General features: G+C 43.0%; 1 protein-coding gene and 1 long non-coding RNA gene across 6 annotated transcripts in view; one reads left to right on the top strand and one right to left on the bottom strand.

Annotated features, from left to right (window-relative positions):
* LOC138753716 (glycogen phosphorylase, brain form-like) overlaps positions 1–15,286 on the bottom strand; it is an 86,519-nt gene extending 71,233 nt beyond the window's left edge. For 2 of the 5 annotated variants that reach the window (XR_011351384.1, XM_069917060.1), the window contains exons 1-5: positions 14,932–15,285; positions 9,273–9,374; positions 6,960–7,038; positions 5,487–5,590; positions 2,816–2,947 (exon numbers count right to left, since the gene is read on the bottom strand). Coding sequence is in view for 4 of the 5 variants with exons in the window: in XM_069917060.1 (XP_069773161.1) it covers positions 2,816–2,947; positions 5,487–5,590; positions 6,960–7,038; positions 9,273–9,374; positions 14,932–15,174 (660 nt within the window). In the remaining variant the exon portion in view is untranslated. The other 3 variants (XM_069917061.1, XM_069917063.1, XM_069917062.1) reach the window with 3 other exon arrangements.
* Positions 15,287–16,724: 1,438 nt separating this feature from the next.
* LOC138753722 (uncharacterized) overlaps positions 16,725–25,162 on the top strand; it is a 29,539-nt gene continuing 21,101 nt past the window's right edge. The window contains exon 1 of the long non-coding RNA XR_011351388.1: positions 16,725–16,972. This is a non-coding gene — a long non-coding RNA (uncharacterized lncRNA). The remainder of the gene's footprint in view (positions 16,973–25,162) is intronic.

Here is a 25,162-nt window from a genome sequence, read left to right as displayed (position 1 = left end):
TTTCAGAGGGTTATGATGGAGCAGCACAATCTGACTGCAATGTTCCCATATCTCGACAATGTTACTATCTGTAGCCACGACCAGCAGGACCACGACGCTAACCTCACCAAGTTCTTACGTACGGCCAAGTTCCTCAACTTGACATACAACAAGGATAAGTGCGTGTTTAATACAGATCTCCTGGCCCTTCTCGGATGCATCGTGGCGCATGGTGTCATTGCCCCAGACCCTGACCCCTCTTGGAGCTCCCAGTCCCAAACACCCTGAAGGCGCTGAAGAGGTTTGACCATGTACATATGGACATTGTAAGCCCCTTGCCAGTGTCACGTGGTTTCCATTTTCTTCTCACTATAGTGGATCAAGCCATACATGGGCAGAGGCGATTCCACTGGCAGACATGACTGCCGACACTTGCACCAGGGCCCTCCTTTCCACCTGGATAGTACGGTTTGGTCTTCCAGCACACATCACGTCTGACCTGGAGGTGCCCAATTCACATCAAGCCTGTGGTCAGCAATGGCCACCCTGCTTGGAACCAAGTACCACCCACAATCCAATGGATGAGTAGAAAGGATCCACAGGCATTTGAAATCTGTCCTTATGGCAACCTAATTTGGTTGACGAATTGCCATGGGTAGTCTTGGGCATACAAACAACACTTAAGGACAATACATGTGCCTCATTGGCAGAGCTGGTCCAGCGTCCGTATAAGAGTCCCTTCGAGGTACTAAGGCGCAACTGTTCGACATATATTTGGGACATCGGAGGTAAAGAGGAAGCTTTTGCAATTGACCACCTCAAACCTGCCCATCTGGTTCTGGACGGACCAGTCGTGGTTCAGACGCCTCAGTGGAGAGAAAGACCGCCCAAACAAAACAAAATACAAACTTTGGGGGTCTGAAGTGGGATTGCCAGTTCTGGGGGGGGGGGGGGGAGGGGGAGCTGGGGGTTCATGTGGCAACCCACTTACCAGCAAGCAAACCAGCTTCCAAAATGGTAGACGTGCTATTGCATCCAACATAGGTTTTTATCTGGGCTGATGATGTCACACCCTGTCCATGTGACAGAAACAGTGATGCATATAAGCCCTACATGCAAGCCTGGAGGTGACATTCTTGCACTAGACTCCACAGTATGTGCATTGACTTCTCAGTGTATACATCAACTCAACAACATGTACACCAACGTCTATAGAGGCTCAGTATAGAATACTTCACTACAATGCTTAGAACAATCGAAACAACCATATTTCTTAACTTTTCCTTGATCTGAAATGTTTACTCCTGCCTTTCATGTGAAGTTCTTCCAAAACAATTTTGGCTTTTAGTTTTGATTTCAGTATGATCTTCACGCAGATTTCCATGGAGTGGGATTAGGACGCTAGAGCTACCTTACACTTTGCAGAGGAAACTGCAAGGGAATAGCATTGGACCGTGCTCCCCATATCAAATAGGCAGCCTGTTGTGTGACCATTTATCTCTATATCCGTCATAGAACACACCAGTTGGTGTGGCCTGTTCTAGTCCAACACAATGGACGCCAGAGTTATTTCACTTTCAGAGCCGCTGTTGCTGTAGTGTCAAGGTGGCTGCTGCCAACATGCCGTCCTGGAAATCCTGATTATGGCTGCCCCCATGGATCGCATGCAGTGGAGTCCGTTAGAGATGCCAGATGTAATATCATCCTGTACTGTCTTCCTCCTCTTCCCGCTGTTTGGTTCTCAGCTGCTGGAAGTGGGTCAATCCAAGATGGCAACCCAGGTCTGGTCCGCATGTGGTGCTGATAGAGGAAGGTTGAGAATGCCGTACCTTGGCATAGTGCCCCTTCCTCCTGCAGTTCAAGCAGGTCACGCTATGGGCCGGACAGTACTTCCTTGGGTACTTGGCCTGGCTGCAGTAGTTGCACCTCGAGTGCACAGCAGCGGTAGTGTGGATCCCCAGGTCTCAAGATGGCAGCGCCCGTGGTCCCCACCTGGTGGGCGCATGGCTCACAGAGTAAGCCTCAGTGTTCTTCTGGGCTGTCTCAAGCAATCAAGCCATCTGCACAACTTCCTGTAGGGTCCGATTGCCCTTCTCCAGGAGTTGCTCGCGAATGTGGTTTGAATGGAAGCTGGCCACTAACCCAGTGCTCCTCTTGATAGACCACCGCAGTCACATCTATGCACCCACAGACTCATTCCAGCACCCTCAGGGCCCTCACAAAGTTGTCAATAGATTCATTTGGGTAACTAGCAGGTAACGTGCATACAAAGAATTCATAGGAGCGCCGTTTTGTTGCTGCAGCAGGACCATCACATCATCGTACTTTTCACAGTCCCATATTATTTGGTAAACACAGTGGCCCACTGATGAAAAGAATAGATTATATTTATCCACATGGACACAGATCTCATGGCGTCTCATGTAGACATTAAGCAGTGCAGCCACATATCAAACTTGACAGAGGTCTCTGGATCCATGGGGTTGGCCTCCAGCTTTTCCACTTGGCCCAAATCCAAGGTTAGTATGGAGAAAGGAGACTAGGGCTATCAGTCTGTATTGGGAATCTTACAGGGAGGAATTAGGAAGGAGTTACAGGGTCAGAGGCGGGCCAGCAGGATGTAAAGATGTGCCTGCCATTTCAGGTTATTAAACCCTTTAATCTCTTGCTTCGAGCCTTCTTGTGGTTATTGATCGTGCTACACAGAAAAACACAAGTTATAAAAAATATAGGAATCTAGCTTAATGCAAAAACATCTGTTATAGTAAAGATTTCAGATTATAAACATGCAATTCAGAAATACTACCCATGACCAATGTAATTTAAAAAAATGTACTTCTGCATTAATCCATTTTGCGCCATCTTTAGTATGCTGTACATAGCCATAGAAGTAAACAGGTAGTACATATTCAGGCCGAGCCTTTTCCCAAGGATTACCATGTCGCAGCCATTCATCAGCTTCCTCTACCTGCAATCATATAGTACAAAACTCATTTTAATTAGTTTTTTCCCTGACATAAATAATCACATTCTGCATCAAAACATGCTTTTAAATGGAGTATTTGTTATACAATCACATAATTTAATTCTGTCAGATTCTACATGATGAAAAATTAATTCTAGTGTATGCAACTTCCAATTACTAGCATCCTGACCCCATACTCCCAGCATAGATACACCAAACTTTCTATTAAAGAAGTGGAGGAGCATTTTCCTTCTGTGGTGGGACACTCCCTTTTTAAATGATATTTGCATATGATAAGCATGGTAATGTGTTGGACAATACAATATTGCATCTTTTTATTGCAAGTGGTTATGCATCTTAAATTTGACAATATTTTGCTTTTTAAATGATGAGTATGTTTGAGGTGTTGCTTGTACTGGAGGCCCGTTATAGATTAAGCCCACTCATCCATGCTGAATAAACATTCTGATTTGTCCCATTAGCCTGTATTCTCACTCTTTCCTTTCCATACATTTATTCTAATTCCCTTTTGAACATTTAATCTGTACCCACTTCCACAAGCAGCTAATTCCTGACATGGCTACACACCGAATGAAGGACTTGGCTCTCAGATCCCTCTTCCTTCTCATCTTAGGTCTATGCTCTCCAGTTTGAGCTCATCTGGGAAATGAAATGTGAGCATTCACCTTATCTATGCCCCTCATGATTTTATAAATCTCTAAAAAGTCATTGTTCAGACTCCTACACTCCAGGGAATGAAGACTCAGCCTATCCAACCTTTTCCTCTAACTCAATTTCCAGCAACATCCTACTGAATCTCCTCTGCAACCCTTCTAATTTATTGATATTCCTCCAGCAGGTGGGCAAGCAGAACTGTGCACAGATCTCACCGATGACTTGTACAACTGCATGATCGGTTCTCAACTACTGTACACAATACCCTGCGCAATGAAGGCAAACGTGCCAAGCACCTTCTTCACCCCTTGTTCATCTGAGTCATCATTTTTATGAATTTAAGCACATGTACACCTAGGTCTCTTTGTTCTACAACACTCTCTAAGGCCCTGCCATTTACTGTGCAAGTCACATACTGGTTTGAGTTACCACAGTGCAGCTCCTCACATTTGTCACAATTTAATTCCATTTGCCAATTGCCGCCCCCTCTCCTTCCCAATGATTATAACTTAGACATTTTACTCACCATTCAATACATCATTAATTTTAGTGTCACCTGAATTTTTTTATTAATCATGTTAACTAGATTGGTGTTGAAATAGTTAATGCAGGTGACCCAGTACCAATCCCTGCAATGCTCTACTAGTTACAGGTATCAGCCTGAGTAACAATCTAGTCTTTGGAACAAGTGTCGACTTTTCATTCCTGAAGGAAGATCAAAAGATAATATGATACACTTCTAGAGGGAGAGCACCAAATCTACCAGTTTGGAGGACAATGGTTAAAATTATTGAAAGCCAATCATTATTTAAGGGTTTTTACTTACATTTCACTACATTGAATTTTTAGAAATAAATAATCTTAGTTTCAAGATATCAATAAAAACCCTTTGAGTTGTGACTCAGACTCAGCAAACTTCACCAGCTTAATCAATGACCATTCCTCCAATGGTAATTTGATCAAGGCAATGACAGATGGAATTTAGTCTTATTAAATGTGAGGTGATACATTTTGGGGAAGTCTAATTAGAGTAGTTCATATTTGCTGAATGCTTCTAGTCTAAGAATCTTTGAAGATGGCAGCAGAGGCAGATAGAGTGGTGAAGAAAACAGGATGTTTGCCTTCATTAGCTGATGCTTAGAATATAGCAGAGATCTTTGTACAATTTTATTAAACATTAGTTATGCTACAGCAGGTTGTGATTACCGCACCATAGGAAGGATGTGATTGTACTAGGGAGGTCCAGGAGGAATTCATCAGGATATTGCTTGGGTTGGAACATGTCAGTTATGAGGTTTGCTTTTTGTGTAGCATAGGAGACTGAGGGGGAACTGATAGAAATACACTAAATTGTGAGGTAGAATAGATACTAAGAAATAATTCCCCATTTGGTTCATTGTCCGCTCTGCTATTCAAATCACGGCTGATATTTCCTGTTGACCCCATTCTCCTTCCTTTTAGCTGTGATCTTTGACATCGTTACTAATCAAAACCTATCAATCTCCTTTTCTTATCTTTTTTTAATTTAATATACACCACTGTAGTTTTCTTTCATGAAGTGTCTGTTCTGAGCAGCAAGTAAGAATTTTGGGACATGTGTACATTACATTATTCAATGTATATAAAAATAAACTAATGTGGAGGTGTTTCGGGTGGTGGTGTTCTGGTATATATGGTTTGCTACATTTCATCTATTAAATTAAGTAAGTAGAAAATCCTAAGCAATGCACCAATATGGAGGCGATATTTCTAGTCTGTGATTACAAAAGAGTTTCAACTGCAACATCAATGAAAAAAATAGTTGGGAAGAAAAATTAAATTAGAACAAAGTCAGAAAACAAGACAATTAATTAATTCAAAACCATGCCTGCCACCCATCTTTAATCTTCTGATTAAAAATGCCATATTCGTATCTTATGCCATAACCATATGCAGCCAGGCCAAGTGTTGCCATAGAATCAAGGAAACAAGCTGTTGGAAAAGTACAAGAGAAACAAAATTTTAAAATGGAAACAAAAATCCATTGATAAAAGCTTCCTCACCAAAAATATGCATCATAATAAAATGTTTGAATCAATTTTTTATTTTGATTATTAATATACAAACATCAACTCAGTTAATAAAATGGAGCTCCTGGATTAATAAACACTGTAAACTCCACAAATGGTTTTGGTGGGATATTGTAATAAATATAATTTCTCATGATTCCTTAGAATTTAGCATTTTATAAAAACAGACACCTGTTTTTCCTGAGAGAGATGGGAACCCAATTAATACTCCAAGGTATTCTTCTCTTTGGCTTGGCTTCGCGGACGAAGATTTATGGAGGGGGTAAAAAGTCCACGTCAGCTGCAGGCTCGTTTGTGGCTGACAAGTCCGATGCGGGACAGGCAGACACGATTGCAGCGGTTGCAAGGGAAAATTGGTTGGTTGGGGTTGGGTGTTGGGTTTTTCCTCCTTTGCCTTTTGTCAGTGAGGTGGGCTCTGCGGTCTTCTTCAAAGGAGGTTGCTGCCCGCCAAACTGTGAGGCGCCAAGATGCACGGTTTGAGGCGTTATCAGCCCACTGGCGGTGGTCAATGTGGCAGGCACCAAGAGATTTCTTTAGGCAGTCCTTGTACCTTTTCTTTGGTGCACCTCTGTCACGGTGGCCAGTGGAGAGCTCGCCATATAACACGATCTTGGGAAGGCGATGGTCCTCCATTCTGGAGACGTGACCCATCCAGCGCAGCTGGATCTTCAGCAGCGTGGACTCGATGCTGTCGACCTCTGCCATCTCGAGTACTTCGACGTTAGGGGTGTAAGCGCTCCAATGGATGTTGAGGATGGAGCGGAGACAACGCTGGTGGAAGCGTTCTAGGAGCCGTAGGTGGTGCCGGTAGATGACCCATGATTCGGAGCCGAACAGGATATTATTCAACTACCAAAAGATAACAGCAATTCAGCTGAATGGACTTTTGATATCTTTTTTCACATTTTGTTCTGCATCAAAATGAATAAATCTATCCAATGCTGAATGTATCCTAAATAGAATTTCAAACTTTTCTTTGAGGATAAATATAGAAGAAAGTAATTTACAGTGTGACATAGGAAGATGATAGAACACAAATGACCACTTGAGCTTTGGACATGGAGGGGTATGAAATGACAGAACAAATCTATGAAATGATAAGTTATCCCCTGATAAAATATCTTTCTGAAAACTAAGAATTTTCCATAAGAATACCCCTTCTCAAGAAGCATCCTATTTTAGTATAAATATTTCATGTTGAGAAACAAAATGGAATTACCAACTTTCACACTTGAAGGTAGGTGGAAGTCATGAAGGTAGAATAAAATTACCTGCAAGCCTTCCTAAGCCTCCATTGCCAAGCCCAGCATCATTTTCAATTTCCTCCAGTTCCTCAACATCTAAGCCCATCTAAAGCAAACAAAGAATACAATGGCATCAAATGCAAATTCTGCACATAAATTTCAACAAAAAGCATGCTTCAAATGATTGAGATCAGACTGGTGGAGCAGTAAGGCTAAGATGCATGACACAATTATGTGTGGCTGTATGATTTATGCTTCTTTTTAAATGTAAACTTAAAAGAAAAATGCTTATCCAGTTGAATAATAAAACAATAATAACCATATCTACACTGACATGATATTGCTTCAATTCATTTGCTAACAGAAAGAAAGATTGTCAATTTAGTTGTCTTTGAATGAGAGGGAGATTGACCAGTGCTTTAGAGTTAATATGAGCTCTGTTTCTGCCATTATTCCATAACACTAATAAGAGGTGGGTCATGAAATTACTAGTGCTTTGTATGATATCAATTTTTCTCCTTCTTAGTTCACCCACAGACTTTGTTGCACAATTCAAGATTCCTTTGTTATCATGTAATAGTACAGAACATATATTACATGAAATTGCTTTCTGCCTGCTATCAGGCAGTCACATTAGTGCTGCCCGGCACCCTTACACTAAGAGAAACAGAGAACCAAAATAAAGTCCCTTCAAAGTAATTGAGTGTTGGTAGATTTGCCTTCAGTGCTCTTGCAGCCTCACAGACTCCTGTTTGATTCATCAGCAACCTGAGCTCCAGGTCTATATCTTTGACACGATCAGGAAGCCTTCAGTGAAGAGGTCCTTCGGGAGCCCTTCCTGCCCTCCGAATCTCAGCTCCAATACCTGGTTCCCATGAGCCAGTTTCCAGCACCCGCAGCCCTTGTGGGACCCCCAACTCCAAGTCCCCAACAGTCCACAGCCTGTGTGTGTCCTTCAGCTTCATAGCTTATCCTTAATGGGGGTGGGGGAAAGGGTGTTCTCTCCTTTCTGATGCCCTGCGCAAGTCTGCTCCTTCCCTGGAGTCTGCAAGCCCTTGTGGCTGCTGCCGAGCCAAGGCACTGCCATCTTGGGCACTGACCTTTGTGGTTGCAGGATTTTACTTACAAACACCATTGGTTCTTTTAACAGGCTGTTTAAAGCCTGCAAGTAGCTGCTGACCTTGGGACTGAGTGGTGAACCTTTCAGGGCTTTGTCTCCGCTCTCCCGGGACTGCACAAGCGGCTCTGGGAGTGTCCCCAATTGTTTGGCATGTCCAAGATTGCTCTCAACAGTAACAATCAAGTCCATTAAACAAAAACAAAATGTACATTACTTAAAAGAATCAGAAAACACCAATCAAATTTTTTTGTACACATCATGCGAAGAGATACATTAGAACATTTAGTTACAAATGGAAAGCCGGAAGGAAAAAGAAATAGAGGCAGACAGAGAATGAAAATGATAGATGGATTAACATCATGGTTAGAAACAGGGGAGGCAACATAATGGATGGAGAAACACGATCGTCCATGCCGAACAATAAGGCAGCTTCTCTTCTACATTTTGTTGTATGATTGTAGGGCACCTTCACAGTTGCAATAACTCTGAAAGTTAGCCAGCTATAACTCCCTTCTGTCTCACTGTACTCCTTTCAGGAATCCATAATCCAACTTTACATTCATACAAAAGGGTAACTGCCCGGAAGAAATATGGAGACAACATACAATATGTTTGAAAAGTATAAGTGGCAAAGACATGGAAGAGAAGAATTTAAGAGGGATAAGTAAAGTTCAATTGAATAAAAAAAGGAGCAAAGTGGATATATAAAAATGAGTTAAAATTAGTGAAGCAAGATAGAATAAGGAATATAAATAAAAGATTGGATAATAAATGTTACACTTATTTTCTCAAAATTTATCAGCTTCATAAAATGGAATGCACGTGGTTCTGAGAAGTTTTTGGAATGGTCTTGATGAGAAACAAAAACACTTTTTTTAAAAGGGATACCTGGAAAAGGTTAAGAATCATTAGGCTGGATTTATTGTCATTAATCATTCAATAGATTTAAAATGTTTAGAAATGTATAATGATCATTTCATACATAAAATTGATCCCTGACAATTCATTAATTATACCTGACATTAATCTCATTGTATCCATCTATTCCTTCTCGCTCCATAGATTTTGTGGTCAAATATACCTATCATCAGTTGTCACTGGTATATCTCATCATAATTCGGCATACCACTTCGCAGCCAAGCTTATGCTGTAACAATTCAAACTGAATGTTCCCAATTATTTTGTAAAATTCTTTGTTTAAAACAAAAATATTTACTGACCTGATACATAGCTTCATCACATGCACTTTCAAGACCCAAATTAATCATTGTATTCTGCAAGGTACGACCCATGTAGAACTCCAGAGACAAATAGTAAATCCGCTGAAAAATATATTGAGTAATTTTCCATGTGCAAAAATAAATTTCACAGCAACACCAACTGAAAACATTTTCCATATCCTTCATTTTGTATTGGCAAGCTTATTCATGGATTTAAACGCTATAGCCCAATGTACATCTGATGACACTTTGAAAGATATCCAGTTAATCCCATGTCTGTGCCCACTTCTAGTCAATAAAAACAATTTTTCCCTTTCTACTCTATCAAAATCTTTCATGTTTGAACAGCTCCATTAAACTCCTACTATTCTTCTCTGATCAGAGGGAATTAATTCCATCTTCTCTGACCTCTCTAAAGAACTTCAGTGAATATTGCTGCTATTGTTTTGATGTATTTCCTTCACTGGAACTATCTAAAATTGTTTCCAATCCCATAATTTGGCTGAAGCAAAAACTAATGATTTATAAAGGTCTCCTAAAGCTTCCCTGCTCTTGTATCACATGACTCTGTTGGTTAAGTTCAGGATCACTATTTTTCCTTAAGAAAACCCTATCTATCTGCAACTTACAAAGATTGATGTGCAAGTTCCTGTAATCGCTTTTCACAAGAACCTATTAAAATTATGACCCTCCTCAGTTTGCTTTGCAGAACACACTGCTCCACATAGTGGCACGATCAATGACCATTTGCAAACACAAAGCAAGAATCAAAGGCTTTATTGATCAGAAGACCTACACATGTCTCTACATGCTGTTGGCTCATGACCAAGACAGGGATGAGGGAAGAGACTCTCAGCCTTTATTAGTGGATCTTATGGGGAGGGACTACAGGTACAGAAGCAGAGCCAGTCTGCCCAGCCCAGTGAGGACATGCCCACAGTACCGTGTTCCACCACATTCACCCCTTCTTTTTTTTGAATGAAGTGTGGCGGGTTGAAGCGGGGCAATGTCCATCAGCACGAGTCTTGTAGTCCATATTGTTCAAAGGTTCAGTCGCTCCGTCAGTTTTATTCGGCACTGAGATCGTTGCAGTATCATTGGTTCCAGCGGGACTCTGGCTTGTTTGCTCAGCTGAACAGTCTGTGTCTACCGGGTCTGTAGTAGGTGGGGAATTTGTAACAGGGGAAAACACACTCCAGTGGGGGGGGGGGGAACACTCAAGGGGCCAAATTGGAGGTGGGATCACTTCTTCATCTGTTAAGGTGATCCCTGGGGCCGAATGGATGCTGCCCACGAGTATCAGGTGCACTCTCATGCCAGGGTCCCCACTCGCACCAGGTATCATTTCATCCGTCCAGGTACCTTACCAGATAGGAGTTTGCATTGCAGAAAATGCACTTCCTTGACCAGAGGGTCCACCTTGTGCATTCAAACATGGCTCCAGAGAACCACCAGCCCTGGGGTTGTCAGCCAGACTGGCAACATGGTTCCTGACTCTGACCTCCTAGGGAAGAACAATTTTTCATGTGGTGTTGCATTAGTTGCCATGCAAAGTAGGGACCTGATGGCAAGCAGCACTTCTGGAAGGACCTCTTGCCACTTGACCAAAAGGACTGCCCTCCAGATTGTACCATTCTCTCTCCACCTGCCAGTTCTCGCGAAGGTTGTAGCTGATAGTTCTGCTCATAGATATATCCCTGGAAAGGAAGTATTGCCACAACTCCTCACAATGAAGACAGATCCCAATCACTATGAACATAACTGGGGCATCCGAACAGAGTGAATAGTGCTTTAATGACCATAGATGTGGTCAGGGCAATGCAAAGGATGGTGAATGGGAAACATGAGTTCTCGTCCACGATGCTCAGGAAGTAGACGTTCCAATTCGTGGATGGGAGGGGTCCCTTGAAGTCCACGCTGAGATGTTCAAAGGCAAAAGTAGTCTTGATGAGTTGGGCTTTCTCTGGTCTGTAAAATTGCGGCTTGCATGCCACATAGACCGGGCAATTGTGAGTCAGCTCCCTGACTTCCTCCATTGAGTAGGGGAGGTTACAGGCCCTCACAAAATGGTAGAGCCTTGTGACCCCAGGGTGCTAGAGGCTATCGTGGAGGGCATGGAGGCAATCAACTGCATCCTGCCGATCGGGTGACTCATTGAGCTTGCCCAGCCAGTACAAGATCTCATAATTGTAGGTAAATAGCTCAATTCTCCACTTCATGGTCTTGTCATTCTTGATTTAACCCGCTGTTTATTGTTAAAGATAAAAGCGACTGCTGTCTAGGTCTGCCGGCCAAGTAGTGCCTCCAATGGCACACAGCCTCCACTATAGTTTGTGCCTCCTTCTTGATGGCGGAGTGTCTACATTCAGGGCCTTGGAGGGTGCAGGAAAAAATACCACTGGTATACCTGCTTGGTTCAGTGTGGCGGCCAGAGCAAAATCAGAGGCATCACTTTCCACTTGGGGCGGATTCAACAATGGCATGCATCCTCGCCTTGGCAATCTCAACCTTCATGCCCTCCAAAGTCTTACAGGTCTTCTCCAATGGGACGCATGGTTAGGGTCATGGTGCATCTACTGCAGAGAAGGATTTGGAGGCTAGTGCTACCTTGCACTTGGCTGGGGCGCAGTCAGGTAATAACGTTTTCACCAGGGTTTGGCCCTTGTCTGCATAGCTGGGGATCCATTGGGCATAATACAATAAGCGCCCAGGCACCTTTTCAAAGCCTTGGGGTTCTATGGCAGAAGGGGCCACATGCACTCTGGGTCGGGGGTGATGACACCATGCTCCACCAGATTCCCCAGGATTTCCAGCCGCTTGGTGCTAAACACGCACCTTTTCTTATTATAAGTGAGATTGAGGGCCTTTGCAGTGCCCATTAACCTCTGCAGATTTTCATCATGTTCCTTCTGGTTATGGCTGCAGATGGTGACATTGTCCAGATATGGATAGGTAGCCTTTAGTATTGTCATCCATCATGTGGTCATTTCCCTTTGGAACACTGACACCCATTCGTGAGGCCAAATGATATGGTAGAGGAAATGGTAGAGTCAGCCATTGTCCTCAAACACCGTGCACAGCCAGTCTTTTGGGCGAATAGGGATTTGGTGATATGCCGATTTGAGGTCTATGGTAGAGAAGACCCTACACTTTTTGATCTCATTCACCATATCAGCTATGTGGGGCAAAGGGTAGGCATCTAGTAAGGTGGACCGGTTGATGGTCTGACTGTAGTCTATTACCATCTGGTACTTCTTCCCACTCTTCACCACCACCTCCGTCTTAATGAACTCCCTGTCCTCGGGGCTGAATCACCCCCTCTTAGTGGCCACAGGTTTGCAGTCCGGGGTGAGGTTTTGGAACAGCGAAGACAGAGGGACGCAGAGGGTGGCCAGTCTGCAGGTTGGGAGCCCAGCCCGGATTTCGGGTGAGTGATTGGACCTCTTTGGTGGAAGGGGAGAGGCCTCCCAGAATTGGTTATTACTGACAGTGGGGGGGGGGGGGTGGGGGGGGAAGGAGCCCATCAAACTCGATCAGCATACTCTTAAGCTGATACAGCCCCAATATGATGTGTGCACAGAAGTGAGGCACCATAAGCAGTTGAAGTTGTTATATTTGGTGCCCCCATGGTTAGGGTCATGGTGCATCTCCTGCAGAGAAGGATTTGGAGGCTAGTGCTACCTTGCACTTGGCAGGGGCGCAGTCAGGTAATAACGTTCAGCCGTGCCTGGGTGTATGAAGCTCTCGGTGCTTCCCATGTTGAACAGGCAGCAGTGGTGTAACTGTTTACCTCAATGTCCATCATCAATCATCCCAGCTGGTGTAGTCTACTCTGGTCCAGCACGATGGAAGCCAACGTCAGCTCACAGTCCAAATTGCTGCTACTATGTCAGTGGGTTGGCTGCCGCTAAGATGTCCTCCCCAGGAGATCATGAAGATGGCCACACCCATGAATCACACACGGTGGAGTCCAGAATTGAAGCTGGATGTGACGCCCCTCCTTGTTGTTGTGACCTCGGACCAAAAGTTCACTTCTCAGCAACTGGAAATGACGACGAAAGTGTGTCAGCCTAAGATGGCGATGTGATCATGGTCCGCACTGCTAGAGAGGGGCTTAGAATGCCATACCCTGACATAGTGTCCTTTCCTCCGGCAGTTCGAGCAAGTCGCGCTATGGGCCAGGCAGTACTTTTGCGGCTGCTTGCTTTGGCCTCAGTAGTTGCATCTTATGTGCTCGGCAGTGGCAGCAAGTCAGGGGCCCTGAGTCCCAAGATGGCGCAACCCATTCTCCCCATCTGTTGGCCACGTGGCCCATGAGTAGGCCTCTGTGTTCTTTTGAGCAGTCTCCATTTCTCAGGCCATCTGCACCACTTCCTGTAGGGACCAATAGCTTTTCTCCATGAGTCATTCCCGTATTTGATGGGAGCAGAATCCAGCGATAGCCTATTGCAAATAAGCTCCTCCTAGTAGTTCGCTATAGTCATGTCCCGGCACCTAGTCTCATCCCAGCTACTGCATGGCTCTCACAAAGTCTTCGACTGACTCACTTGGACCCTAGCGTCAGGAGCCAAGCATTCCTTGGGGCTCCATACTGCTGTCAGAGTAGGGCATTTGTCTCTTCGTATTCAGTGCAGTTTCAAATTAATTAGTACTCTCAGTGGCCCACTGCAGTGAAGAGTTGTTCGTACCAATCACAATCGGCTGTGATTTTGTGGCGCTTCAGCTAGGCCTTCAAACAGTGTAGCCGCATATCAATCTTCACGGAGGCCTCTGGTTCCTTTGGATCAATCTCCAGCTTCTCCAGTTGGATTGCCTTGTCCATGGCACTTTAAAATTCTGATCAATAAACTGTGGCGCAATCAATGACCATTCACAGTTACCAAGCAAGAGTCAAAAGCTTTATTGATCAGAAGACCCAGACGTGCCTTTACAAGCTACTGACTCATGTCCAAGGGAAGTATGAGGGAGGAGACTCAGGCTCTTGACCTTTATTAGAGGATCTTATGCGAAGGGATTACAGGTCCAGAAGACGGGCCGGCCTGCCCAGCCACAGTGAATACCGTGTTCCACCACACACCCTTTCACATATTAAATTTTATCTGCCACAACTTGCCATTTTCACCTATTAATATTCTTCTGAAATGTGCTAAAAGGTTCTTCATTCAGAGGATGGTGAATTTTTGGAATACACTACCATGGAGGGCTGAGGTAGTTCTGTGACTGACAGCACTCCAAGAGATTCCTAGCTTTCAAGGAGTTAGGGAGCTGTACCTATGGCAGAGAGGGGAAGAAAAAAACAATTGGTCAGGAAGCAAATAGGGCATGATTTTGCTGAACGGAATAGGGTCAAGGGGTTGGTGTGCTCCTTCATGTTCTTATATGCTGCTGGATTGACCGTGATACCCTGGAGGGCTCTCGCCACTCGTTTTGGCGGGGGAGCCCTGTTCTTTCCAGTACTTGCACCCACGCTAATTATACAGGTAACGTTGCGGCGTTCTGATATTCTTGTAATTTGCAGTCCCAATTCTGCTCCCACCTTACTGAAAAAGTGGAAGAGAGCCTAATGTGGACGAGACCTGCGCTCCTCTGCCATCCGACTGTGAAGGCCCTTTTTGGGGCAGCCTTTGCTAATGCGGTACTATTGAAGGCTCCCTTTTACCTTGGGATTCTTCTCAAAGTAATACTGCTGGGTGCGTATCCAGCGGCCTACAAGATGGTCGCGGACGATGGAGGCCAGCGCCAAGTAACAGTCCCTCGTGTTGGCCACGTTACGGTCCTTCACCAGGGTGAAGTGCAGGTGCCGATTAAATCCGAGTTTTAGACTCGACACGGTCTCCAAGCTGGCGATCTCCCTAACGGTGATCTGCCTCTTTCTCTCGCTGCCCTCGTCGACCTGAGCCATCTCGCCGCTGCTCCCGCCCGACGCTCGTCGCGTTCCCCAACTCGGCCGTTTCTTTTCAAAGCTGCCGCCGTCCACTCAAACGCGTCAGGCCCTGCCCAATCAGGTCAGGGCCGGCCCATTACGTCAGCCCTCGGCCAATGACGTCAGCGCCGGTGCAACGCTTCGCTGCGTCATCGTTGATCACCAACTGGAAAATAATCAATGGAAGCTCACGTTTGGTAGTGAAATCACCTGAAGATGGTCTCCTGCCACCCCCTGCCTTGGAAACAACAAAAAAAAATTAACCAGAAAATTGTAAGTGCAACCCAGCAGCCTGCAATAATTAGTCTGCTCACTGAGCAGGAGCAGAGGAGCCGCTGCCACACAAGTGTGATAGGTATCTCTTTTGCTCACACCTTGTCTCAGGGTTCAGGCCAGAAACGATGGTTACCCCTTACTTCCTATTCATTGCTGCCTGATCTGCTGAGTTTCTCCAACACTTCTGTGTATTGCACTTTTTTCTTTAGTTTAGACCTGAGTTGACCCCAAATGGCTTAAGAAATTCAACAGGAGCTGCAGGATCCAAAAAAAGTTTAGACCTACAGCAATGCTAACAGGCCATTTCGGCCCATGTTGCCCAATTTACACCCAATTAGCCTACACCCCCAGTATGTTTCGAACAGTGGGAGAAAACCTGAGGCCCTGGGGAAAACCCATGCAGAATGTACAAACTCCTTAAAGACAGGGCGGGATTTGAACCCGTCCCCATCACTGGCGATGTGCTGACCATTACGCCAACCGAGCTGCCCTTCAAATGCTGATGACAGCAGGCAGTGGGTAAGGCAGCTACTTGGGTGTACTCAAGAGTTAGGAGTCAAATCCGTCATTAGCCCTACTGAACATTTGGAAATATATCTGAAGGCCTGTGAGGGATGCCAAACAGAATAACATAGCTTAATGGAGGTAGATAATATTACTGCTAACTCATTTTCTGGGTGGTCAAGATTCCAGACAAAAATGGAAACAACAAAGGATAACCAACAGCTGTGACAGTGCACAAATGACATAAGGGGTAACCAACGTTTCTGGCCTGAACCCTGAGACAAGGTGTGAGCAAAAGAGATACCTATCATACCTGTGTAGCAGCAGCTACACTGCTCCTGCAAAACCAGAGAGGGACAGAAAACCTTAACTCCCAGATGAACTCAGTACCTTCTACGCCTGAGTTGCCCACCAGAACTAGAAAGAGTCATTGCACACCCACATGTCCCCCGATGATCCTCTACTGTCAGTATCCAAGGATGGCATGCAGGCTACCTTCAGGGGAGTGAATCCAAGGAAAGCATTCAGTACTCTGTCAAGTACTGAAAAGCTATGCTGATCGACTGGCCAATGTATTCATTGATACCTTCAACATCTCACTCTGGCAGGATGTAGTACCCGACTGCTTCAAACAGGCCTCAATTATACCCAAGAATTCTCCCAAGAAGAATGTGGTAACCTGCCTAAATGACTACCAACCAGTGGCACTAACCTCCATAGGGATAAAGTGTTTCAAAGAGGCTGGTGTCTGAACGGCAATTATGGATCCATTCCAATTTGCATACCGCAGCAACAAGTCTACGGCAGATGCTCCACAGAAAGACATGGTTCACCTGGACAGCAAAGACATAAACATCAGGTTGCTCTTTAATGACTGCAGTCCAGCATTCAACACCTTTATCCCCTCAAAATTGATCAGCAAACTAAGACCTGGGCCTCAATTCCCATCTGTGTAATTAGATCCTGGATTTCCTCACTTCAGACCATGTGCAGATTGGTAAGAACATTTCCTCCACAATCTCTTATCAGTACCAGAGCATCATTCTTAGCCCCCGCTCTACTTCCTTTACACGTATGATCCTGTGACTCTATTCGACAATAACATCATCTACAAATTTGCTGACAGCACCATGGTAGTGGGTGGTATAAAAGGGAGTACAAAGTCAGCATACAGGAGAGATATTAAAAACTTAGCTGATGTACTAACAACAGCATTGCACCCAATGTTACCAAAATCAAGGAGATGATTGTGAACATCAGGAGGGGAATACCAGAGATCCAGTGATAATTGGAGGAAATCAGCGGTGGAAAGGGTGAGCAAATTTAAATTACTAGGAGTCACTATTTCAAAGGGCCTTTACTGGACCCATCACACTAATGTCGTGAAAGCATGTCAGTGCCTCTATTTCCTCAGGAGTTTGCGAAGGTTTGGTATGATATCGAAAACCTTGGCAAGCCTCTACAGGTGTGTAGTGGAAAGTGTGCTGACTGGCTGCATCACAGCCTGTTATGGGGGAACCAATACCTCTGATTGGAAAGCCCTTCAAAAGATAGTGGACACAGCCAAGGACATCACAGGAAAAACTCTTTCAACCATTGAGAAAATCTACAGGGAATTCTGTCTTCAGAGAGCAGCAGCACTCACCAAGGATGTGCCCTATTCTCGTTGCTGCCATTAGGAAAGTGGTATAGGTCCCACAAGCAAGACTCACACCACCAGGGTCAGGAACACTTGCTACCCCTCCATCATCAGACTCCTAAATAACAAACTCAATCAGAGACTCATTTACGGATTCTTACTTTGCACATTATTTATTATTGAATATTTATTTTCTTTATTGTACAGTTTGCTTGCACTTCCTTCTTGTTTACATTTCTCTTGTATACACATCTGATTTTTTGCACCACTGATTTAAATTTTAAATTTAGACATACAGCATGGTAAGAGGCCCTTCTGGCTCATGAGCCCATGCTGCTCAATACCCCAGTTAACCTACAACTCCCATACTTTTTGAGGGTCCTGGACATTTTGATGTCCACATTTTGGCATGGACATTTTGGGCCCCACAGACTGGCGCCCACAATTTGGTGCTGGAAATTTTGGCGCCCATAGTTTGACACTGGACATTCACTGTCTGCTGGCCAACACCGTCCCGCTGCACTGCTTGAACCCCTGTCATTACAGCACTGCCTGAACCTCTGGCATTGCAGAAACTCCCTCCGCCCCAGGAACCCATTCCCCCAGCAAACAAGGGCTTTTCGTAGCTTATTCAGATATATTTAAATTATTAAAAACAGTCAGAAAACAATTAAAAATACAGGCTTTTGGTAAATTATAATTATATATTTATTGTGTTTAATTACATATAATGGAATATATAATTAATTGAAGTTAAATTATTTAAAAAATTTAAAATACTCATTAAAAAAATTAGTTGTCATAGATTTTTTTTTTGTTCAACACATCTGGTGCATCTCAATGCAACCACTGTCACCATTCTCTGCAGTGTCATTCATGCAGCTTTTGACAAGAAATTGTGATAAAACAATCGAAAGTAAAACACACTGTTATCCAAACAGTAGTCTATAGTCACAAATCTCAGTACAAGTGATAGGGCACAGATAGGCATTATTAAAAAGAAACTTGCATGCACATACATATAATTGATATCCTGCAATATATTATGAATGACAACTACTATTAGATCTACCCCTGCCATTGCCACCATGGGAGCAGTTTCTTGGGGGGAGGGGAGGGAGTTTCTGAAACACTGGGGTTCAGGCAATGCTGCAATGCCAGGGGTTGCCGGGCCACTGCCAAACTGGATGCCAAAATGTCTGAAGGACGACAAAAGTCATTTTTTTCACCAAAATGTCCAGCGCCAAAATGCAGGTGCCAAAATGTCCAACGCTAAACTTCAGGTGCCAAAATGTCTGATTCCAGTGTTTTGAAGGGTGCAAGGAACCAGAGCATTTGGAGGAAATCCATGCAGACACAGAGAGAACTTACAAACTTCTTACAGACAGCACTGGATTTTTACTCTTGTCACTGGTGCTGTAATAGCATTGTAATAACTGCTAAGCTAACCATGAATATTAGCAGCCCAATAAAATTTAAAATTAGGTAAGGCCATACCTCCATCTTTTTTCAATTTTTGTAAATTATATTTAATAATTTCAGGGTTTTTGTTTTTCCAAATAAAGGAAAAAACTTTTGAGTCAATATTATTAAAAAAAGACTTTGGGATGAAAACTAGATTTGCTTGAAATAGATATACAAACTTAGGTAATATTATAATTTCAACTGCATTAATACAACCTATTAAAGATAATGATAAAGGAGACCATCTAGAAAAAGATAATCTCACATCCTCAAATAAAGGAGAAAAATTGAGTTTGTAGAAATTTAGTAATTTTAACCCCTAAGTATGTGAAATTATCTGACAATCTTTAATGGAACTTGAGTGTAGATAGGGACCCAACCCTAACCCTAAAGTTCAGTTTTTTGAAGGTTTAATTTATATCCAGAGAAAGAGCTGAATTGAGAAAACACAGATAGGAACTGGGATAGATCTTTGAGGATCTGAGGGTAATCTTGCTTTTCTTTCTCTGACTGTAAGAGATGCTTCAGGCAATTTCTGCCAATGGCGAATCTGTCTGACTTGCGGTAGATGAAAACAAATTTTGTGTAATATCACACTGTCTTTATTACATGGCAATAACTGAATTTTGAATCATGATGCCATGTGTGAACTTGGACAATAAATCTGAACTTTTGTAAGTGATGGGGTGAGAGATATGATTTTCATAATCATAAGGCATAGATATACTGTATGGGCCAAAAGTGTTACTTGCTGCTGCCTAACAGGTACTTAGTTAAAAAGAACTTCATTAATATACATTAATTAGAAAGATATAATAAACAGAAAAGATAGATAGTTGATAATCAAATTTATTGTCATCTGATTTTACAAGTACAACCCAACAAAATAGCGTTCTCCAGTCTTCAGTGCAAAACATGTAGACACACAACCAAACACAGCTCACATATAGACAAACAATACAAATGCAGGACAAATTTTTCATCTATACAAATAAATAATATGAATATGAGAGTCTCAGATGGTTAGTGTGAGCAGTTCCTTTCATCGTTCAGCATTCTCACTGCCCGTGGGAAGAAGCTGTTTCTCAGCCTGGTGTTGTTGGCTCTGATACCCCTGTATATCTTCCCCAGCAGAAGCAGCTGAAAGATGCTGTTTTCAGGGTGGAAGGAGTCCTTAATGACTTTGCACGCCATCTTCAGACAACAATCCAGGTAGATCACATTGACAGGGGTGGGGGGGAGGGGGGAGGGAGACACCAGTGATCCTCTTTGCCACTCTTATGGTCCTGTGGATTGACTCCCAATCCATTTCTCTGCAGCAACTGAATCACAATGTGATGGAGCCAGCCGGGATGCTCTCAATAGAGCTGCTATAGAAGGGTGACATAATGGTGGCCAGTAGCCTTGCCCGCTTCAGTCTTCTCATGAAGTACAGTCACTGTTGAGTGTCCATGATAGGTCACTAGTTAAGTGAACTACAAGAAACTTTGTGCTCTCCCCTCTCTCTACTACAGAATAATTGTTGCATAGTGGATGGTGGTTATTCCTGGTCCTCCTAAAGTCCATGATCATCTCCTTTGCCTTGTCCACATTGAGACCCAGGCTGTTACTAGCATCATATCATAAGATTTTCCACCTCTTTTCTGTATTGTGACTCGTTGTTGGTGATGGGGCCATCTACTGTTGTATCATCTGCAAACTTGATGTCACTGTTGGAACTGGATCTCATGATGCAGTCATAGTCAGTAGTATGAACAGGAATGGGCTGAGCATACTGTTCATAACTATTCCATTACCATTTTATAAGAATAAAAGTGACATTACAATAGTGTAGATAGTCCTTTTAGTGGTTGTTGAGCAGGCCGTGAATTAATGTAACAAGGGGACATTCATGAGCTTGATTGCCATTGGGAAGAAACTATTCTTGAGCTAAGAGGTGCTGGTTTTCAGGTTTCTCTACCTTCTGCCCAATGGCAGTAGTGAGAAGAGATGATCATTCCAGTGATGGGGGTCTTTTATGATGCAAGTTTCTTGAGGCAGTACCTCATGTAAATGTCTTCAGTGGATAGGAAGTTATAGCCTGTGATGGACCTGTTTATATTTGTTACCTTCTGCAGCTTTCTGCATTCCTGTGCACTCAAAAGTACCAAATCAGCCTGTGATGCAATGTCTGCATACTTTCCAAGGTACATCTTGAAGTTTGATAGAGTATTTGAAGACATGCTAAATCTCTTCAGACTCTTTAGAAAGTAGATATGTTAACTTCATGTCTTCTTCATGATTGCCTCAATTTGCTGGCTCCAGGAGAGGTCTTCCGATATATAGACTCTGGGAAACTTGAAGGTTCTGACTCTTTCCACCTCTGTTCTATCACTGTGGACAGGCATGTGGTCCCTTGGCTTCCCTTCCTAAAATTAACAGCAAGCTCCCTGGTCACGTTGATGTTGAGAGTGAGATTATTGTTCTGCACTACCCAACCAGATTCTCTATCTTCTTCCTGTATTTTGACTCATTTCCAGTCATTCAGTAGACAATGAAGGTGTCATCAATGAATTTATAGACTGAATTGGAGGCAAACTTGGCTACACATTCATGAGTGTATCGGGAATAGAGAAGTGTGCCCTTTTGTTGATGGTCAGTGAAGAGGAGGTGATGTTGCTGATCTACACTGATCGTGATCCGCCAATGAAGAAGTTGAGGATCCAGTTACAGAAGAATGCCTTAGATTGGTTGTTTTGCTGGAATTATGGTGTTAAGTACTGAGCTGTAGTCAATAAACAACCTGACAGAGGTGTTATTGTGATCGTGGAGATCAAACACAGAGGGACAGTGAGAGAGCATTAATGTTGATCTTTTATGGTAATGGGCAAATTAAAGTGGGGGTCCACATCCTTCCTGAGACGGAGGTTGATCTGCTTCATCACCAAGCTCCCAAAGGTAAGTGCCATCATCAATCTTTGATCATTGAGACCTCTGATTGTTTAGGGAGAAGTTGAAAATGTCTGCAAAAACTCCAACCAGTTGATTCACACAGGCTTTAAGTACATGGCTAGTGTCTAGGCCAGACACTTTTCAAGGATTCACCCTCCTGAAGGTTTTACTTTACTGCCAGTCTTCTTGTGCTATCAGCAAATTTAGCAACAATATGTTCCATGCCTAATCCAAGTAATTTCTGTCAGTTGTAACAAAACAAGGAAACCCCCAGCACTTATCTCTGTGGCATATCACTTGTTGCATCTTGTCAAACAAAATAAGATCTATTTATTATTTCTGTATTTCCTTTTCACTAAACAATCTTCTATCCATGCCAATACACTACAACCTACTCCCTAAGCTTTAGAAAATTAAAACAAGAGTATTAACCTTTTCATCATCCACTGCTTCAAAGCCCTGAGGATAACATCCACAGGTACCTGGAGACTTGTCAGCCTGCAGCTCAAACAATTTGCACAGTATCACTTACCTCATGATTGTAATTTTACTGAATTCCACCTTCTTTTCCAAATCCTGACTTATAATTCCAGGGTTTTACTCATATCCCTCATAAGAAAAATTGATTCAAAATACCTATTAAATTCATTTATCATCATGTTTTCCATGGACTGTTGGACAAACAGTTGGTCTTTTTGAAATATCTATACTGTTTGCACTCACTCTGTTCATCTCTTTTTTTAATATTACAGACTATCTTTATCTTGTATTCTGCTTCTTCTTTCCTTTTTTTAAAACTTTGGTCCATATTTTAACCCATCACCTGTCTTAGCCCCATAATATGCTATATATTTAAATTTAAGGTTATCTTTAATTTCTTTAGTTAACCACGTGTTCTCTCTCTGGAATTTTTCATTACAGTGTATACATTCTGCATATTTTTTTAAAGGTCTTGTGTTTTGTCTCCTAACTTTTCCTTTATCTTAATTTTCCAGATCACTTTGCTTCTGTGCTCTTATAATTGTTCTTATTTTAAGTTGAAATTGCTGGAAAATCCATTTTTGTAACACCTCTTCCTTGACAAAACCTCAGCTTTGGATGCATTTCTAATCAGTAGATGGAGGCAGGAACATGATTCCCTAGAAATGCTTGATCCCAACCATCACTCTGACAGATATGGGCACCATCTCTGAAACACCCAGAGCAAACAGGCATTAACTGGAGAAATTATTGTAGAAAGACTAGATGAACTGCACAACTAAACTGGAATAGTGCAACGTATAGAGATGCAGAAAAGGTTATGCATTTTGAGTGTTTCATAACATAACATAACAATTACAGCACGGAAACAGGCCATTAGGCCCTTCTAGTCTGCACCGAAGCAAACACCCCTTTCTAGTCCCACCTCCCTGCACAATGCCCATAACCCTCCATCTTCTTCTCATCCATATACCTGTCCAACCCTTTCTTAAATAATACAATTGACTCCGCCGCCACTATTTCTCCCGGAAGATCATTCCACACGGCTACCACTCTCTGAGTAAAGAAGTTCCCCCTCATGTTACCTCTAAACCTCTGCCCCTTAATTCTTAACTCATGTCCTCTTGTTTTACTCTTTCCTCCTCTTAACGGAAATAGTCTATCCACATCCACTCTGTCTATCCCTTTCATAATCTTAAATACTTCTATCAAATCCCCTCTCAACCTTCTACGCTCCAAAGAATAAAGACCCAATCTGTCCAATCTCTCCCCATACTCCAGATGCTTAAACCCAGGCAACATTCTGGTAAACCTTCTCTGCACTCTCTCCACTCTGTTTATATCCTTCCTATAATTAGGCGACCAGAACTGCACACAGAACTCCAAATTAGGCCGCACCAACGTCTTATACAATCTCAACATCACCTCCCAACTCCTATATTCCATGCAATGATTGATAAAGGCCAGCATACTAAAAGCCTTCTTCACCACCCTATTCACATGAGTTTCTACCTTCAGGGAACGATGTACCATTACTCCTAAATCTTTCTGCTCTTCTGTATTCCTCAATGCTCTCCCATTTACCACGTATGTCCTATTCTGATTCTTCTTACCAAAATGAAGCACCTCACACTTATCAGCATTAAATTCCATCTGCCATTTTTCAGCCCACTTTTCTAAGCAGCCCAAATCCCTCTGCAATCCTTGAAAACCTTCTTCATTATCCACTATTCCACCTATCTTAGTATCGTCTGCATATTTACTAATCCAATTCACCACCCCATCATCTAGATCATTAATGTATATAACGAACAACAATGGGCCCAATACAGATCCTTGAGGCACACCACTGGTCACCGGCCTCCAACCTGACAGACAATTATTCACTACCACTCTCTGGCCTCTCCCTTTCAGCCAATGTTCAATCCATTTGACTATCTTAAAATTCATACCTAAAGACTGCACCTTCCTAACTAACCTTCCATGTGGTACCTTATCGAAGGCCTTACTGAAGTCCATATAGACAACATCCACTGCGCTACCCTCATCCACATTCCTAGTCACCTCTTCAAAAAATTCAATCAGATTGGTCAAACATGACCTTCCTCCCACAAATCCATGTCGAGTGCCCCTGATCAGACCCTGTCTATCCAGATGTTTATAAGTACTATCTCTAAGAATTTTCTCCATTAATTTACCTACCACAGACGTCAAACTTGCCAGGCTTCCTCCTTGAACCCTTTTTAAATAACGGAACCACATGCGCAATGCGCCAATCCTCCGGCTCTATCCCCATATCTAATGACATTTGGAAAATTACCGCCAGAGCCTCTGCTATTTCCTCCTTCACTTCTCTCAATGTCCTGGGGAAGATCCCGTCTGGTCCCAGAGACTTATCCACCTTTATATTCTTCAAAAGCCTTAAAACTACACCTTTTGTAATCTCTATATTCCCCATATTTACCCAATTTGCTTTTTTTATCTCACATCTCCCAATATCCTTCTCCTTAGTAAATACCGAAGAAAAGAAACTGTTCAATATCTCCCCCATTTCTCTAGGCTCCACACACAGTTTTCCGCTCTGATTTTCTAAGGGACCAATTTTGTCTCTAGCTTTCCTCTTACCATTAACATATTTGTAGAACTCTTTTGGATTAGTTTTCACCCTGCTTG

Source organism: Narcine bancroftii, chromosome 2, assembly GCF_036971445.1.
Source record: "Narcine bancroftii isolate sNarBan1 chromosome 2, sNarBan1.hap1, whole genome shotgun sequence".
NCBI classification, from domain to species: Eukaryota; Metazoa; Chordata; class Chondrichthyes; order Torpediniformes; family Narcinidae; genus Narcine; species Narcine bancroftii.
This window is presented reverse-complemented; position numbering and strand designations above follow the sequence as displayed.